Source organism: Corvus cornix, chromosome 4A, assembly GCF_000738735.6.
Source record: "Corvus cornix cornix isolate S_Up_H32 chromosome 4A, ASM73873v5, whole genome shotgun sequence".
NCBI lineage: Eukaryota > Metazoa > Chordata > Aves > Passeriformes > Corvidae > Corvus > Corvus cornix.
In genome coordinates this window covers 9342737-9362312 of record NC_047058.1, presented here as the reverse complement: position 1 = coordinate 9362312, position 19576 = coordinate 9342737, and the positions used below count along the sequence as shown (strand labels likewise).

The 19576-nt window shown below is 41.6% G+C and overlaps 1 protein-coding gene across 1 annotated transcript; it reads right to left on the bottom strand.

Annotated features, from left to right (window-relative positions):
- Positions 1-10059: 10059 nt before the first annotated feature.
- On the bottom strand, positions 10060-17839 carry LOC120412052 (homeobox protein ARX-like). The gene is given in 6 exon segments (XM_039572334.1): positions 10060-11495; positions 12374-12660; positions 17181-17226; positions 17304-17320; positions 17322-17518; positions 17598-17839. Coding segments are annotated over 6 exon segments (873 nt in total). The 5' UTR covers positions 17698-17839; the 3' UTR covers positions 10060-11269.
- Between the last annotated feature and the right edge of the window lie 1737 nt (positions 17840-19576).

Below are 19576 nucleotides of genomic sequence, written 5' to 3'. Positions count from 1 at the left end.
ATTGCAGTGCCTGACAAACTCCTCAAGAAAGGAGAAGTGAAGAAAGAGGAAGAGAAGGTCACTCCTGTAGAGAGCTGTTGCCCTGAGTGGGAGCACTGGCTGCTATGCTCCAGATGCTCATCTGAATGCCAGGCAAGTGTGTTTGTGTGGTGGGAGGTGTAGCTGAATCATTTACACGACAGGTTTTTTTGTATGTGTTTATCAGGAGGAGTATTTCTGTTCTTCTGGAGAACTTGCCTTTCTGTGTGGTGTTCCCAGCTAATTATTGCACCTATGTACACCTAAGAGTGGCTGCACTCATGCCCTTCACCTTAATCTGTGTTTGGGGTGACTGGTTAGTAGAAAAATGTTTAAAGCAAAATGTTAAATGGGAGTCCTATGTGTAGTGTCAACGCAGACCAGACCTGTCAGAAGAGCTTGGCAATAAAATTGAGTAATTGCAATGTACATCCTTGAGGTGGAGTTCTACCCATGTTAAAATCAATGTCAACAGTTTAGTTGCTTTTAGCCTTGGGTTTATTTGCCCTTTGCTGCTGGTAACCATGGTATGGCATGCATGGTTTTTAAAGAAGAGTATGTGCTGTTGTCTTAGCTTTTGGCTTTATTGCAAGGACTGTGGAAGTTGACATCAGGATTTTTCCTACCCGCAGTGAGCTCTGGACTTGGTAATGTCAAAATGGAAATAAAAGGCTTGTGGTCTGTCCTCCTTCATCTCTATAGAATCCCCCACTAGCTCTCTCTAAGCCATCCTGCTTGAAATGGCAGAGACAAGTGCAAGTAATCTGCCCCACCACTGGCATTGCTGCCCTCTCAAAGGTAATTCCACAGGCCAAGTGTCTTGGACTGACCCAGAAGTATTTTCCAGAGAATTCTTTGTTCCCTGCCATTGCTGCTTCTGTTGTCCCAGGAATCCTCCCTTTAAAGAAGTAATATCCTGGCTGCCTGTTCCCTGGTAAACTCAGCAACACAAAGGAAGTGAGATACTCAAAAGATGCCTTTTGAAACAGAAACAAATTGCTTAAGAAAGAATTCTTCAGACTGGAGGATTCTCTGTCAATGCCTCATGCACAGTGCCCTCTCCCTGGCTTTGGGAGGCACATTTACAGACCGGATTCAAGGAGTGAGGAGCCGGCCTTGCCGATTCAGTGCACCAGTGTAATCATCCTTGAGACATTGCTTGGCTGCCATGGACTCAGAATTGCCTTCTTGTTCCCTTTCAGTGTTCCTAAACAAATCTGAGCTTAACTGAGAACATCATTCCCTACCCTGGTAAAGTTTCTGGGAACTTGACAAAGGAAGAGGTATGGTCAGTATTTTGAAAGATATATGAACTTTCTGTTATAATTAGGTAGAATATGGATATAGCATTATAAGTTCAATTAAAAGCGTGTCAATAAAAGGCAGCTGTGTGCTACATAAAAGATTCTTTTGTTGAAAACTGGCCTGAGTTACGACTGTTTTATACACATTAATTTGCTTTGTACATATGGAATGGAGCTGATTGAACAGCATGATTGTCTGACGAGAGCTGAAAAGCAGCACTTGCTGTAGGTAATTTAAATTGAGCCCTATTATCATTTACGGATTTATTCTGCTTAGAATCAATAAAATGAAAAAGGGTCTGAAAGCTTTACACTAATGCTAATCACTTCTGGGTCAGTAACTCCTTGTGTTTAAGTTATGCATTTCTTCCCTGTATTCACAGAGCTACTTGGAAAGTGAAATATTTTAAGTATCTTCCACTGAAGAGAATCTTCCCACTTCTACTTCACAGAGCATTCAGCGTTGATAAATATTTTGTTGTGCTGAAAAAGTTCCCTGAGAGGGAAGTGACACCAGCCAAATGAACAAAAGAGATGCCCTGGAAAGAAGCTCAGCACAGAGTGCCCTGAAAAATTTGTTATAAAGCAGCATTCTTGGTGGCTGGGGCTTCAACTTGACCCTAGGATGCAGAGCAAAGCTGGGTTTGGGTAGCTGCAGTCATTCCACTTGCTGTTACAGGAACAATTTTATTCCTGGATAATTTATCTTTTCATTTTAGAGAGGTATCACCAGGGCAAAGACAAAAGAGAAAAGACAAGACAGGCCAGAACCAAGATGATTTTGGTAAAGATATGCGATCAAGAGGGAATACAGTGAAAGGAACATATGTGTATAAAGCAGAAAAAAGGTAAAATAACCCTGAAAAATCAACTTGACTAATTTATTTGTCCAGTAAGACCTTGGTTACTTTCTTTGGCGCTGTGCTGGAGGGTTGTGTTTGGCAGCACTTTGTGCTGTACAAAGCAGCAGGGTGAGTGGTGCTCCTCTCCCTGAGGACAGTGCGCTTTGCAGACGGGGCGGAGTGTGGCAAATCGAGAAATGTCTTGCCTAAGACACATGGAGGTGCAGGGGCAGAGTCAGAAGTAGAATTAGTCTTTCAAGTCCGAGGTGAGTGTCCTAGCCTCTGCACCCTGCCACATCATTGTTCAGGTACAGGAAGGTTAGTTCTGGATGATTAAACCATCAGGGCTATAATAACTATAGACCATCCCATTCACCACTGTTGGAGCTGACTGTCAAATCGTTGTTATTTCATCAACCAAGTGGCTATCCCTCCTCATGCTCAGTTTCCCCAGATAACTGAGAGTACTACTTTATAGGTTTAACTTTTTTTTAAAGTGTTTTAAAAAAACACATGTTAAACTTTTCTTGTATTAAAATGAGCTGTAGCAGCAATAACTATAAAAACATCAAAGGTTTTGGTAACTGTTAGCTATATATTTTGTAATGCCTATTGTATTTCCATTTTGTTAGTTCTATTTAAAGAGCAGTATTATCATGCCCCATTTCCTGTAAGATAGTTCTATTTGTCTGCTCTACAGGAGGTAGGAGATTTTAGGTCCAAAAGAAATTATCTCTCAGTAAATTACTTCTAACTCCATTACAGAATACTAAGCATTTTCCCCTTACCGTGTGAGCAGCTTGAAGAGATAACACTGCAATTTATTTATTTGTTTTGTCCCATGTATATAGGTGACACATGAACTCATCTGAGCAGAGACAGTGATAACTGACAGGTACATTAGATCAGACACATATAGCAAAGTTTACTTTGATTATGTAGTAAGTGTCAAGATGTACAGTAGCTGATGTCAGTTTGAGCTCCCTTATAGCACATAATGGCTTGTCTTTTTCATGGTTGAATGGACGCTAATTTTTGTCTAATAAGTAAGCTATCAGTTGAGTGTTTTAGAGAGTAGCCAGAGTTTTTTATCCTTCTGAAAGGGAAACCATTCGTGAAATTATTTTAAAATTTGTTTGGATTGCTTGTTGTATTCATTTATCTCCTTCTAAAAGTCCCTTGTTTACTCAAAGGTACTAAAGGTACAATATTTTCTAAGGACCTGCTGTGAATCTGTTGCATTGTGTATGAGACCTTTCCATATTGAAATAGTAGCAGAGAACAGAGTGTTTTCTGTCTGTTTTGATATATAGCTGCCAAACTGCAAAGTCTGTATATAACACCTTCTAAACTTTAAAGGGAGAGAAACAACAATATTCTGACATTACAACCCCCATTGTTCTCCCCTGTAGATAATGCAGGAATTATCTAAGACTGCAATTTTGTAGGTTTGTTTTATTATTATAATGCAGCCATGATTTCAGTTGAGTTGTGTTTATGAAAATACCTTTTAAAAATGCATTTTTCAAGGCATAATATTAACTGGTTAATAATGAGCTTAAATAAAGCTAAAAAAACTAGACCCCCAAGATAACATTGGCAAGCTCTGGAAGTGAAGGATAATATTCTGGGTTGTCTAACATGGCTTAACTTCCTGGCACAAGACCAGTTCCAGGGGAAAAAGATATTTACAGTGAAAAGTCATTTCTAAATTTTAGGGAATATGCCAATTAAAACCACAACTTTCTGGCTACTAAAAGTATGACAGTAATTGTTAACATCTCTAAACCCTGTGCTGTTCACAGTATACATCAGCGTGAACAGCAGTGGGACCAGAAAGTCTCAGTTCAGCATGGTTAGATCTTTTCATTGAGCTGGTTTAGCTCTAATTCAGGCGATCTATGGCTCTCATTGCAGAGGCTGCTGAGGCCTTTGTATGCATGGAGCTAGGTGTTTTCTTGTTCTTCTTGTTCATTTGTTTCTTTTTCAGTCTAGAAGTAGATATTTCTTTTAGGTCATTCCTAATGTACAGGAACATTCTGTAAGAAGCACTGTTGTGGGTGCCAGGAAGATTTTAACAGTGAACGGGGACCACCTAGTCAAAAGCAGGGTGTGAATAACTAGTTTTTAAGTAGTAACAGTAGGGATTTTGAGGATGCTTTTAGATTTGCTACAATAATCAAAGTTTTCTTTCATTGTCAGGTATGTTTTCCCTAGATATGCATGTCTAAGAAACACAGACCGGCGTTTTTGAATGGCCTTCCCTGCTTTTTATTTCTCTGATCAAAGTGCTCTTCCACAAGCAAAATTGCTGAACGCTTCAGTGTTAAGGCTGTGGATAATTTCAAATATTTGACTGCAGCATAGCCATACATTTTTGTCTTAAGAACAGCTATTCTTGAAAATATTTGAAATGGCACCTTCATAAGGTAGAATTCTCTAAGAGTCAATAGTAATGGCCATGCCTGTACTGGAAATAATAAATGAGGTTCTCTCCTGCATTCTCTTAGACTCAGTATGAGAAATTGAAATGTAGATTGGGTTCTTTTTAAACTGAGAATTTTGTGAATGCTCTAGTAATGCTTGGTGCTGCTTTTTTTTTTTTGTCTTCAAGGCCATGTCTTGGCAATTCTTAGGACTTGCCCTCTACTCTGCTTGGGGAAGGTTATTTGTTTTACAGCCAGGGCTGGGCTCAGAGCTCACCACAGTCCCAAAGCAGAAACCCTGCTGTTGAGCTGGGAAGCAAGTACAAATCTCTCCCATTTGCTCCTGTGTCATCCAAACGTAGTCCCCTCATTGCTTTGCTTTCTCTTTGCTCAGCTCTGTACAAAGAAGCTGAATGCACACAGTGCCACTGTTAAACATCACCTGAAAACTTTATTGCTGCTGTAAGCAACTTGTCTACTAGTTCAGTTTGAGTGAACTTTGAGCACAAGCAGAAGTAAGACTGAGATCTTCTGGTAACTTACTGATGAGAGTGTCTCCAGGCTCTTCTCATACATTAACATTTCAGCCTGCTTCACTTCTCTTCCTATATTCACTTTGGGATATATAGAAAATAAGGCTATAATAATGCTGTCCTTTCTTGTCTTCTTTCACAAACATTAATCCCGTGATTTTTTATCAGTACAAAATAACCCTGGAGATAAGGCAGTCTGTGGATCAGCTTCTATGAAACTAGAAAACTGAAATTATTGTGTTTAATTGTGTGTGAAAGTCAACTTTTGTCAAAATCTCTAGCTGTGACTGGATACTCACAAAATGCAATGTATTCTTTTCTTTAGCAGATTCCCTAAATACATTTTACTAGCAACCCTTTTGAACCAGATGAAACTGTAATTCAAGCTGTCTTGTCTGCTTCTGCTTTAGTTCACAATAATGTCACTATGCTGCTCACACCAAAGGCTGAAGTTTTTATCTGTAACATCAGGTATTTTGTCCTCGTTTTTCTGCAGGTCATTTCTGATAGGGTAGTTTTTATAAAATAAAGAAACCCAACCAACAACCCAACCAAACCCGAATAACAATCCTCCATCCAGTTATATTTTTAATGTAAAAGTTTTGTTACTCCACCAGTGTGACTTTGCAAGCTCATCCCAATCTTCCAATGGCTTCTCACCAGCCAGCATAGAGCAATTCTCCAGCTGGAATATAGGAAACATTGCTGCAGCCAACAAATGAAGTTAATTAAGAATATGATGTTCCTTCCAGATTTTCCTCACATTTTTTGGTAAACTCAGTATGTTAACTGATAAGGGCAATGTGAGCAGGGGCTGAGGACAAGACAAGCAGCTGGCAGAGCTGCTGCTGTGAAGTGATGCCTCAGCTGCCTTGTACTGTGGCTCCTCCACCTGCAGCGAGGACAGTCCTGTTCTCAGGCCTGGATGGGGCAGGAGAGATATCCAAAATCAGTGCAGACTGTGACACAACCCACTAGCTTGATTTCTTAAGAGTCCATATGTAGAACTGCTTGACTATAAGGTCTACAGAAATGCCCTGTCCTTAACTGCCTTTTATGCCATTTGGGTGGCAGTGCTGCTGAAATAAGTGAAGTACAGGTGCGTGTGTATTATCACAGGCTTCTTCCTACATCTATGTTCTTCATACAGCTTCCTGGGAAGCCATAAGTGAGACATTTGCTGTTAGGTAATTGTATGTCTAGGGACACACCGTGCACAGTCTCTCTCTTCCTCTCTTCTTTTTCTTTTCTTTTGGCAGTGTAGGCTTTATCTGGTGATCCATGGTGTTTTGTGACAATAATAGCAAAAAGGGAAAAAACAAAGTTCTGCTTTGAGGAAAAACATCTGAAGTTTAGGGATGTTTTTCCCTTATGTTCATTTTTTTTTAATTTCAGGCATCTTTTGCAGAATGAACAAGCAGAGCAAAATTACTACCTGGCTGGAGGAGAAAAATTCCTATTTACCTGGTTTAGCTTAAAGTCAGCAGATCTCTGCTTCCAAATGGCAGTGCATTGGATTTATTGCTCAGAATGAGGAAAAAAAGTAACATCCCACTCTATGGTTGCCAAATTTGCAGCGAGGACCCCATTGAAAGCTGGTGGTTTACATCTCATATAAATTGAAATAAAGGAGTCACTCACACATTCATAATCAATACAATTACTTCTACTTTACATGAATTAAGTAATTTGTATGGCATTACTGTTTGGGGCATTTGTATCCCTATTCAGAGCACTTCTTCAGTATTTCAGTCCCACTGATGGTAAAGGCAGGTGCCTGCCAGTTACCCACAAAACCAAGGCAAAGCTCTATGGGGAAACTCTTTTATGTCCATCTAGATTTGAATTTGTAGTCCCTTTCCAATTACTACGCTAATTGTTTAAGAGATTGCTAGACTAAAAAAGTTTTTAATCACTAATCTGTTTTTGAAAGGAACTTATGGGCTCAAAACCTGAACTACATACTTCTTAAATTAATTTTCTTCGTGAATACTTCTTTCTCAATACAGATTTGTGAGTCAGAACACCCTACTGTGCTTGTTTCTTTGTCTTTTCTTCAAACACCTGGCCTATTATTCTCCTTTTTTTCCCCCCAACAAAATCGCTCTTTCTTTCTAGGCAAGGTTCTGATGATATTATGTCACTGGAAATACGGCAATTTATCCAACATCCTATGGTACCAGAACTGAACTTGGAGCAGAGAACAAACTGAACAAATTTGACAATTTAGCCAAATGTGAGTCCTTCAATAGAAATATTTATCAATGTTTCCTGAAGAGATACTAATATGCTGCAGGATCTTCCAGCAAAATACCTCAAAAAATTGTGACGTGGCGGGTAAAGTCAAGAGGTTTCATTTGAAGATGAGAGTTTTTTCCTCAATAGGCTGGTGGTTGTAGAAGGTGGATGGGGTGGGATTGTATTCAGATTTCTCAGTGGCTTTGAAAATCCTCCCATATACTTTTGCTTTCAGGAAAATCAGATAAACCCAATAAAACAACCAGGCCTTCAGGCCTGCTTCAGTTGAAATATGTGCCAGGAAACAATCTTGATGTCACCCAGAGAAGATTTAGGCTGCAACCCTTCTTTATTCAGAAAAGAGACACAGGGACAAATCCTGCAGTCTCAATCCAGGTCAGTGCAGGCTTTGCCTAAATTAGGACTAAAGAATTTAGTGCACAAGGCAAGATAAAATGTCAGGAAATAATTGCAATGTTAATTGTGAGATACTCTCTGTAAAATAGCTGACTTGTTTAGGATACGGGAGGCTGCAGATCCCATTGCCCTGAGAAACTGGGAAAGCAAATGTCCCTGCGTGATTAATAGCAAAGGTGTTGACCCCATGTGCAGCTATGAAACTAGGCTGAAGGTTTTTCAGTTAATTGCTCCCCAACATTTTTTTAAATGTAATTTTAGTACTATATCCATAACAGCTGGCAATTAAGCCTCTTTATTTAAAATTTAAACAGACTGAATAAGTGAACCTTCTTCCCTTGGTGTGATATTTCATTTTAAGTTAGTAATAATTAACATGTAAAGTTTTCTAAGTTTTGGTTATGAACACTCTCTGGTTCCTAAGCTTATTTCAAGTGTTGCCCTGCATATTTATTTTCATGATATCATTAGCTCTCACAGCTGGATTTCAATTCACATGAAAGAATGGAAATTTCTTGGAAGGACTTGTTAAAGCAGAAAAAATGAAATCAGCTTAAAGAAAAACTCTTCTTCTTTTCAAAGTAAACCCAGATGAAACACCAGGAAGCTGTGTTCTCTACCTGTGCCCAGTGGGAACTGCTGATGGATTGCAGACACTCTCTTTTGCCCAGATGGCACAGGAATGACAGCTTCTACTCAATCAGAAACAAAACAGGCAATGTACTTACCTTTGCTATTCCTCCACGTGTCAAATCGGGCACAGTAGCTTGAAGCTGCAGAGCCATGCAGAAATATACACCAAAGGAGACAGTCCTGGCCTCAGTGTGACATCAGGAGAAGAGGTCACAGCTGGCAGGGGAGTGGTACCCAGCAGGTGCTTGGCTGTGGTCTCAGTAGGAGAGAAGGATGTCTTGGAAGAAGCATGCCCTCTTGTAAGGAGAATTAGGACAGAGCAACTCCCAAACTGACAAGAGTTTAGGAGCTAACCCTGCTGTCCAACCCTGCAGTTCCCACGGCGGTGCTGAAGTGGCTGTGTGTGCTGGGTGGAGGTAGCAGCTCCCAGCTCTGGCAGAAGCTGTCATGCACAAGTGAAGTTACTTGCCTCTGTGTGTTTAATTGGTGTCCCTGGAATTATTTCTAACAATAGCTATTGGAAAAACTTTGTTGATAGATAAATGTTATCTCTGATGTAACTGCTGAAATTTAGCTTGTGAATTTGATTCCCCTGTAGCTGAGTGAGATATCTGTGGCCCTCTGGTCAGTGATGAAGATTTTGGTGATTACATAGGACATACTATTCCATGCAATGCATTACACCAGCCTTCAGCTCTTATTTTTCACATGCTGCTTCTGGTGAACTTAATTTGGAATATAATTTGGCAAAAATACCCAGGTTTTACTATTGAGAGTTATTTTCTTAACGGCTCATGGAAAATGCAGGACAGTTTCTGCACTTTAAATAAAACAGTGAGTCTCCAGCAGAACCTCTTTGCATTGCAAGAGAGAGACACTGGTGGCAAGGAAAGATACCACAAAAGCTTGTACAGAACAGGAGTTGTGTAATGACAGTTTTCAAGCCATTAACCTACTTAAAAGGTTAATTTGGAACAAACTCAGCACTTGAGTGGATACCGTGTTGTACTGCCAGTTGGCAGCCTGGGCCATGAGAGTGGACTGGTGGAAGCAAATAGCTGTTGTGGAAGAAACACACTCAAACTTTGTGTGAGAGGTCCTGCTTACTTCACTTCCCTAGTCTCCTGCTGCTTGACACACAGTGCAGCCCTGCTGTAACTTGGGTAGTAGGGAGCTGACTTTTCCTAACAGCTGAAATACCACTACCTTCTCCTACCTGTGCTACCAATGAGGTCCATGAACCCAGAAATACTTTCACTCTTGTGGAAAGTGATGAGTATTTGTCCGACCCAGCAAACTGCCTTCTCTGTCCTGAATCTAAGTACAAGCTCAGTGCAGTTTCCAGAAGCAGCAGTGATGTAGCTGGAGCTATGCACCTCAAACTCTAGCTGAGAACACAACTGTGTAGTTTTAAGAGTAGGCCCAGAGCTGCCTTGAGAAAGAAGTTCTAAAATACACGAAATCTTTTCAGTGTAAATATGTTTGAGGACAGTTTTGAGGAACCAGGCAGCATCAGTAGAGGAGTTCCATGCTGTCCAAGGAACAGAGTTTGCTTAGACCTCTGCTACAGGTATGGGAAAGGTCATCTCCATGTGCAGCCAACTGTTGGCCTTTCTTTTTCGCTGTGAAGCAAAAATTAGCACTTGTGTAACTCTGCCATTTGCACAGTGTCATGTTTGTTTAATGAGTCCTCACAACAGCCCTGTGAGGTAGGCAAGTGAGCTGCAAAAGGAGGATACAATGACCTATCCTCACTTTACACTAAAGCACCAGGAGGATACTACGTATCCTCACTTTACACTAAAGCATCAGACCTGTGGAGAGTTGTTCTCACTCCCATGTCCTGGATGGGGAAATTCAGCAAAGACTTAAAACGACCTGTCTTGCAGTCCAGAATTGTGATCGACTGTAGACTCCTGCTCAGTAAGGCCTCTGTTTTCACTCATTTCAACATTGGTCCAAGGAAGAATTTAACACTTCACATTGAGTTTTCACTTAAATTCTGAATCTACTCAAGGCATGAAATGTCTCAAAATATACAAGTAATCAGTTAATTTACTGGTCTGCTAAGGTGTGCCAGAAATCTTGCTAAAAGTATTCAGCAACCTCATATTTACAGCTATAAGGGACTGACTGACTGACATGTATATACATACACAGAGAACTACACACAATTTACTGCACACTGCTAACCTACTTTCACAGGATACAGTTCGTGTACAGAGGTTAAACTTTCTTAATTAAGACGTTGCCACCCGGAACATAAAGCAAACTTTTTTTTTTAAAATTTGAAACAAGGTACTCTTTATACAAACCTAGTTCTGAATCAAAAGCCCATACTGAAAATAGTCCCCATCTTGTACCTGCTAAGTCTGTCTAGAATGCAATATTTCACTGGCATTTGCACTTCAACATGAAGCATGGTCTCCAAGTTGATAACTGTGTACTGATTCTTACGTCTCAAGTACTGCATGTAAGAGCTCCTCCTGAGAAATTAAGAATTGCTTAGAAAAGTGGTTATTCCTACAAAGAATTTGGAGCTTTTGGAGTAGCTTCTGGTGAGTTTGGCGATTTCAAAGCTTCAGATACATGTTAACCTGATTTACAAAGATGAGATAGTTCCTGCTTCTGTTTCTGCAGTGCTAGAGATGATACAAGCCAAAATACTACCTGATTTCTTGTTGTAATGAAGGAAAACAATGTTTAGCAGGTTTATTTCCTTTCAGTCTGTTACTGAAACTGCAGGAACTACAGCTCTGTGTGTGTTTTCTTTTTTTAAATGTGTCTCTCTAACAAGAGCTACTTATTGGAGAAGGCATTCAGTTTCCCCTCCGTGGCTGTAGTCTGTGGGAGAGCTCCTAACAAAGTTCTTTGTTAGTGTTTGTAAGACTGGAGATGAGGTTTAATTGAGGGATTTGTGCTGAATGTTCTTTCGCTTTGAGTCTTAGCGCTGCAATGCTTGACGTTTTCCTTTCAACTGCTGCTGGATCAGTGAAGGCGGTGAGAACAGGGTCTGACGGGGGTCCAGGAGCTTTCATTAGTACTGAAGCTGTTGTCACAAGAGGATTTAAAGCATTGAGAAACCTGTATTTGAAAGAAGTCAATATTACCCAAATTAAGAATTGTTTTGGAGAACAAATACTTTCTGATTTGCAGCTTCCCCCCACCAAAGTATTAGGGAAAAAAGTTCCAAAATTTCCAATTTCTTCCAAGTGTACATTTTTTTTAGCTTTATTTTGCAGTATAGTGTCTTGCCCTTTAAAAAAAGAACAAGCAGAAAACCCCACCCTAAATAAAAAACCAAACCACTTTTAAATAAAACGAACAAGAGATTATCAGACATAGCATGCAGATATCTAAACCAGCAACCATTTGCTTAACCCCTCATGCTAAATCCTTTCTAAACAAACCTTGGATACTGTAGTCTGTTCTGTGAAAGCAATAAATCACCTCATAAGAAGGCCAATTTATATAGCTGTTTATGCCGACAATTTGTTCAGATCAATTGATTCCATGTGAAAAGCATTTGTTTTTCTGTTAATGTAGTACTAAGATACAGGCTCTAATTTCAGCAAGAGTGCTTTCTTCTATTTTTTATATATTTATATATACTTATATATATAGTATTTACATATTTTATATGTAATGTATTTATACTTGAGAGAGAGCGAGAGGGAAGGATGAAGCTGCAGCCACACAGGTCACAGCAGTATGTATGAAGACTAGCGTTCAGTGACACCAAAATTGCAGTAAGTATGCACAATTTGTCTTCCAAAATCAATTACGTATTACGTTTTTATTATCATGACTCAAACCTAAATCTTGCTGTTGCTAATCAAGTGACCCTACACAGGAACTAACCCATTTTAGTAAGTTTATTGAGAACATGCGAGTAGCAAACTAATATAAATGCAGAATTTTTAACAGTTTTGAGATTTAGAAAAAAGAAAATTATTCTATACCTTCCAAAATGTGGATTTAAAATAGGATTTCTGAAGAGAGAAGTCCAGGTAAGACTGCTGAGGCCAAATGGCCCGAAGGTTGAAGGACTAAAAGCTGGGGACGTGGACGGCACAGCCAATGTTGGAAGAGGCATTGACCTCCACGTGTGATCTAGGAGGGGAGAATGACTCAGTGGAACATCCAAAAATAGACCAAGTGGGTGTGTTAAGGAGATTCTTGGAACAGTCCCCAGAATTTCATTTTTTTCACGTTTCCTCCACTTTGCCCTTCTGTTTTGGAACCAGACCTTCAATAAAAAATTACAAAGGCATTAGCTGAACTTACTCTGCAGTTTGTCCTACCAGATACCATGGCACGTATTGATACGGATGGCAAAATATTTACTGTTAAACCAAACCCCACTTCTTTAATATAAAAGATTCATTCATAAATGTCTTAGTGGGTTTATTACAAAATAAATCACTTATAAATATTGTAAATTTGACTACTCTCTGGCTGAAGAGTCACGTTTTAAAGCCATTGCAATATATATACCTCTCACCTGAAATGCAAGAGCAATTATTAAAAATGATCATTCTTCCTTTCATAACTTATTTATTGAAAGTTAAATTTCAACAAAGCCATTCAAGAGGTGGCAATTATATTACAGTAAAAAAAATGTTTTCCAAGAGTTTTAAATAGCATCTAAAGTATCTAAAAATCAGGTTTTGGGGGACCCAGCTTGCTTTACCTCAGCCATTCCCTATGACCACTTCCAGCAATCTGACTTACCTTCAGGTGCTTAAATGACACGAAGTGTGTTTGGGAGAAAAGCCCTCCACATACCGGGGTGCTGATCCCCAAACAAGGCTGCAGCATGCCCCAGCCTTGCTGTCCCGAGCCTGATGTTGTTTCTTTCTGTCAGTAAGAACTGACTCTTTCAAAGCACTTGCTCTGGGGTTCTCAGGATCCAGCTGAAGAAGTACTACGCTAGTCCTCTCATTGCATACAGTATCTTTACACCAGGAAGTTCCTGTTCTCCTGGAAGAGGGATTTATACCCCTTGGGTTACGCGTGTAACGCAGAACTGTCTCGCTCACAGGCAGTCTGCAGAGGGAGGTGCCCTCAGCAGAAAATCAGAACATCAAAATTTTTGAAGTTGGTACTTGAAATTCTTGAGTGTTATGAGTCATTCTTTGGTCTTTCCTCCAGCAACCATCAGCTTTCAATAGTCAGATGTCTTACAAAGGAATATCTGAGCCTATGAAATGCCAGGCAGCTATGCCTGCATGGCAGTGAGGACTAGATACTCCACCTGTATTAGTCCAAGACAGGGGTCTGGTAAGGAAAACTAAATTACTGGGATCAGATGATTTTAAATCACTGTTAACCAGCAATCCTGAATTTGTAAGTGAGCTTAGCTCTCACAAGAGAAGACCACCAACTCAAAGGTGTTAGTGTTTTCTATGGAAAAAAAAAAATCCAATTGAAAGGGCACTAACTGTCTCACACTGCAGATATACAGATACAGCCTTTCCTAAAAAGGATAAATGCTGCAAAGGTGTTCATGTCCTTACTAAATCTTAGTACTGTTCTTCAATCTGTTCTTCATAAAGAAGCCTAACACAAAATTAAATATCTGCTTTTCTGCTTTCTCTGTCCTAAAGCAAATCACTCAGACGTGCACTTTGACTACAAAATAATTTTTTTAATGTTACAGGTAATTTTGAGCTTAACCCCAAAATTTAGTCATTGGTAGGTTTTGTATTTTTCAAACTGGAAGGAAATGCCAGCATAGATATCTAATAATGACCATTCAAAAAAAGCTGGCTTTTGGTTCCTTATTGGTACAAACTCATCGGTTCAAGTGATAACAGGAGCAGACCAATGCCTCATACCTTAGACTGACATGACAAACAACTTTCAAAATTTACTGCACACATTATAGTCATTAACATTCGGATTAGTCATCCTGAACCTTTTGTTAAGCAGTTTTCCTTTTTTTCTAATAAAGGCTTAACTTGCCTTTATTCTATTTTCAGATACATCTGAAGTGACAAACTAACCATAATAGAAACTGCTACACCAGTCTTAGGATTTTTATGACCGTAATATCAATGGCAAAATACTGTAGAAAGAAAGCGTTACTTAATACTCAAAAATTAGTTTTAAACCATCAAGTTTTGAATTGTATGCTAAATATTACCCAGATTATATTTGTAATTACTAGCATCATGCATATCTGACAAGAGATTTAGGCCTTTTATAAAGGAAGAGGTGAGCACGTAAAATTTGATTGCTTTCTTGCTGTAATTTTCTTTAGAAATGTATCCTATTTAATTGATGTAATACCTAAAGATGACAAAAAGATACATAGATGTGCATAACTGTATTGTGCTTCTGCTGTAAGCGAATAAGAGGATCGTAATGAGAAAATACGACAAGGATGTCTAGATCAGATACATCTGTAAGCTGGTGTTTTAAAACTGATGTAGTTTATGGCAATGAAATACCTATGGAACCTTTTACTCCTCACGTTAAACAAGATAAAAGATTCTTTTAACTTTTTCTTGTTTTCTTTCCATCCTAACAATATGAATAATGAGAAACAGAATGGCAACAACAGATGCAAATGCTATTGAAGAACATGCCAAGGTGGCTCCAGGTTACAGAAATGTTTTGCAAACTCTCTGACTACCTCTTTCCCAAGGTAAGGAATGCTGCCATCATTGTTATTCTATAAAAGTAAATAAGGGGGGTTGGGTGAGAGGGATCTCTTTGAAGTGATGATGGAATGAGCATATGTTCATGCAATTTTTTTTCTTTGTTCATTTTCATGTAAGACTCAAAAGGCAAGAGGAGGAACAATGCAGTGGCTGGTACCCATTTCAGCTGGTTGACGGAGGGTTCTCCCCAGAGAAGCAAACCTCAATTTGTAAAACACACTGAGGTGAAGAAATGGTCTGACTGCATTGAGTAAGATTAATTTCTTGATTTTACGCTTAACTAAATAAAGAGGTGCTACTTTCCATGTCAGCTGATTTAGCCAGGTACCATAGGAGAGGATTTGAAGTCTTCATTTCACACAGGATGCCTTATAGAGCAACTATGAGCATGGGCATATGCAGCAAGTTTTTGGTAATTACAGTAGTTTGCTAAGTAGAGTACATCCCTGTTGTTCCTATGCATCTCCTTCCCTCCAGGCTGCACCCTGTCTCCCACAGGATAGGAACTGGGGCTTGGCTCTGTGCACTGTAAGCTCACACTAAGCAACTGTGCTGACTTTGTGCTCCGTGCCCAGGAGACTTGTGTTCTGATATATTAAGGAGGCAAAGAGGTACCAGGAACAGCTCTTTGCTGTTCCTTCCATTTACTGGGGATGCATCAACTCTGTCATTTCGCTTGTTAATTCCTTTTTGACTCCATCAAACACAAACATTTCCATTTTTTTTTCTTTAGTTGAGTCATTAGAAGATGAGTTTCTCTTTGCCATGTACCATTGCACCATTCCTTCACAGGGTCTACAAAGTATGTACCCCACAAAGGGAATGTGACAGTAACAGTTAAATTAACTGCTTTTCACCCATGTCTTTTTCATTGTGAGATGCCATGTGTAATTGTCAGAGAGTGGGGCATGTCAGTGACTAGAGGTTTTAATCATTGTTGGTATTAAGAAGAGGGGAGGGTACATAATTTCCTCCAAGTCCACCAAAGAGAGATGAAAAATTAATCTAGGTATTCTTTGACTCAATTATAAAGTACCATTCATACTTCTAATGTTTTTTCTGAAGATGGTGCATATTAAAATAAAAAGCTAAAAAAGTTACAATTTTACAGACTGTAACTGTGGTGTGAACCATTGCAGAGCCAGTGACCGGAGTAATGACAAAGTATACAAACAAGGATCTGGCATTAACAGCATCAAAGCTATACAGGAGTAAGCAGGACTGTCACACTGAGCAGCTGCACCAGTTCTCAGTCTTTCACAAGTAGGCACATACCCAGAGCTGTGCTGGAACCGTCAATATCTGTTATACAGCACAAGCCAAATTTAGTACAATTGTCATTTGCAGCTTATAAATACTTGAAAGCCTCCATGCATTTTGAAATAACCTTTTTTTTTTTTTTAAGCTATAATTTCTGTATAAAATGGGGATTTCTAGGTTATCAAGAGATGAATCTAAAGAAAGTGGTTTTTAAGAGATATTGTTAAGCAGGAGTGCAGAGTCAGGAAAAGTTACTAAGGGTCATTTGTAGTTTAAGCAAACTGCAGCCTACAAGTGATTAGTGTCTGTCTAGGTATGCTGAAGTTCTACAGGCATTGCTACAATCACAGCCTAGCTGGGTATAAAATTTTCCTGGACAGGATCTGACTGTCATATATGAATGTCAAATTAATCTTTCATTTGTTTTAACCAGTCATTTAGAAGAGTGACAGTTTTATTGAGCTAAATTAGGGCAAAAGAAGGATGTAAACACTGCAGCCTTGGTAACTAACTTTGGATGCCCCACAGAACCCCTCATTTTCTGTAAACAACCTGATTTATTCTTTTTAAATCCTGTTTTAAAACTCAGGAGATAGTACCTGCCTTTCGACCCATGACGGCGGCAGCAGAAGCGGAAGTGAAGCTCAGCCTGGGAATGTTCCTGAGCCGCCGCTTCCCCGCCACGGAGGTAACGCGCCCCTTCCTCCGTCCCTTCAGCACCACCCGCCGCGGACAGGACGCGTGCCCGGCACCGCCGCGGTTCCCTTCTCGCCCGGCTGAGCAAGGGGGAAAACGCGCTCTGTTCAATCCTCTCTCGCCCCTCGTCCCCTCCGGCACTCACCTGCACCCGGGCTTCCGTCAGGTCCAGGCGCAGGGCCAGCTCCTCTCTGCGGGGGCACACACGATTAGAGCCGGAGCTTGCCCGCCGCCCCGGCACGGCCCCGCCCGCCCCTCCCGCCGCTACCTGGTGAACACGTCGGGGGTAGTGGGACTTGCGGAAGGCGCGCTCCAGCTCCTCCAGCTGGAAGGTGCTGAACGTGGTGCGGTATCGCCGCTGCTTCCTCTTCACCGGACCCGGTGCCTCGGAGCCGGATGGGCGCTCCCCCCGCTCCTCCGTCGGCGGCTCCTCCGCGGGGCTGCGCGCTCGATCGGGCCTCGGCGGCGCCGCGCGTTCCGCGCCTGCGGGAGACAACCGCGGAGTTACTGGGGCGGGCGGGCGTGGAGCGACCCCGCTGCCCCTCACCGGGCCACCTCTCACCGTGCCGGCCCGCGGCGGGGCCCCGGCCCAGGATACTGTCGATGAAGTAGGACGTGAGGAGGTGCAGGGCCGGCGGGGCGGCGGGGGCCGCGCTCTGCATGGCTGCGAGCAGGGCCCCCACGCCGCGCCGCGTTTTATGGGCACGGGCAGCGCCCGGCTCCGCGCCCCGGTATTAGCATTTCATTAGCGCGTGGCGTCAAGGCCGGGGGTGGGACGCGCCGGGCCCCGCTCGCCGCGCAGGAGCCGGGCCGCCTCCCCCGGGGCCGTACAGAGAGCCGCCCCGTCGGGGCTGCCCCACGGCCGTGCACTACCCTGAGGCCGTGCCGCCCGCTCCCCCTGCTCCCGCAGGCCGGCGGTTAACTTTTTCAAGCCTCGTCCGGGAGCGCGGAGCAGCTGCGGTGAAGTTGTACCGGTGCTCGCCGCTGTGCGGTAGAGCCGTGCCCGGCTCCTCGAGAGCTGCGGCTGGGTCCGGAGTGAGGGCTGACAGCCCCCGGCTGAGACCCTGGAGTGAGGGAGAAGAGTCACTAGGGTTTACCTTTATTGCTTCTGATGAACTTACACTTGTTGAATTCAGCGTTTTAAGGCTGACCTTGCAAAGTACCGTGTGCCAGCAGGCGAAGGGAAAGCGCACAAACCCGTGCAAGATTGAGTCCTTTTTCTGGAGATCTCTAATTCCACTCCTGCTATAATTCTGTTGTCGGTGTTGTTACAGAAGTGGTTCCTCAACAGGAGGCCTGGAAACAATTTCCTGCACAGGGAGACTTCCAGCAGTTCTGTGATCTTACTGTGGTGTACTGATAGAGACTGACATAAATTAGATGACAAAATGACTTGAGCCTGAGATCTTGATTTTGGGGATTAGAATGAAATACTGCTTTCTAGAGAGTCTTACAGAGTACAGCAGAAAAGGGCTAAGAACCCCCAAACCACAAAACTAGTGGCTGAAAACTGAAGCCAGACAAATTTAGATTAGAAATGAGGCATAGATTTAAAAATCCTTGTGTTTATATCTAAGTTTTGAAACAACAAAAGTGGTGGAGTTCTCTGTCTTCATATCAAGGCTGGATCTGTTTACATTCTAGCTGAAGACATAGAAGCTGTCAGTGCAGAAATGCTTCCTCACTGTCACCTGTCAAAAATCTTTTGGTTAGTCCTGGCATTGCAGTCCATCAGCAAATCCTCTCCCTGTCCCTGTCCTCTCCTCTCCTCTCCTCTCCTCTCCTCTCCTCTCCTCCTCTCCTCTCTCCTCTCCTCTCCTCTCCTCTCCTCTCCTCTCCTCTCCTCTCCTCTCCTCTCCTCTCCTCTCCTCTCTCCTTGCTGTCTCACTGCTCTGCTGCAGGGCTCTTCATTGACTCAGACCTCGACTTCATTCCTTTCACTACAACAGTTTGATTTGGCCTGAAGCAATACCTTTGTGAACCTATTCCTGTGGCACCCTCTATGAGAAGGTTTTGGACAGCACTTTGTGATGCTAACTCCTGAAAAAGTAAGGTGCCTGTATGAAAGACGACTCTGGATAACATTTACAGAAAGTGGGTTTTTTACATGGCGCTTTCTTGACATTTCATACTTTATTGCCCTATTCATAAAGCTCAGACTGCCACATTCACAAGACCTTAATTGTGTTCAAAGGCTTAGGGACTCATTTGTGATGGAAAAAACAATGATTCTATGCATCCTACAGATGTCTAATGTAGTTTCTGTCAATTCCAGGAAACAAGATTTGAGTGATCTAATTTCCTCTGACTAAAGAAACTGTCAGAACTTCATCAAGGAATCTCCTGGATGTGAAATACCCAGTGATGTGCTTGTTTTATAGTTACATGTGTTACAGTTGCACATATGTCTGTGGTCAAAGAGAAGCCCCTGAATCTTGGAGAGCATGCCCAGGAATTCCAATGAGATCTCCCAAGAGCCAGAAGTGACTAAGTTTTGTTACTCCTGTGTTCCAAACAAACCAAATGCAAGAGCAACCTGGA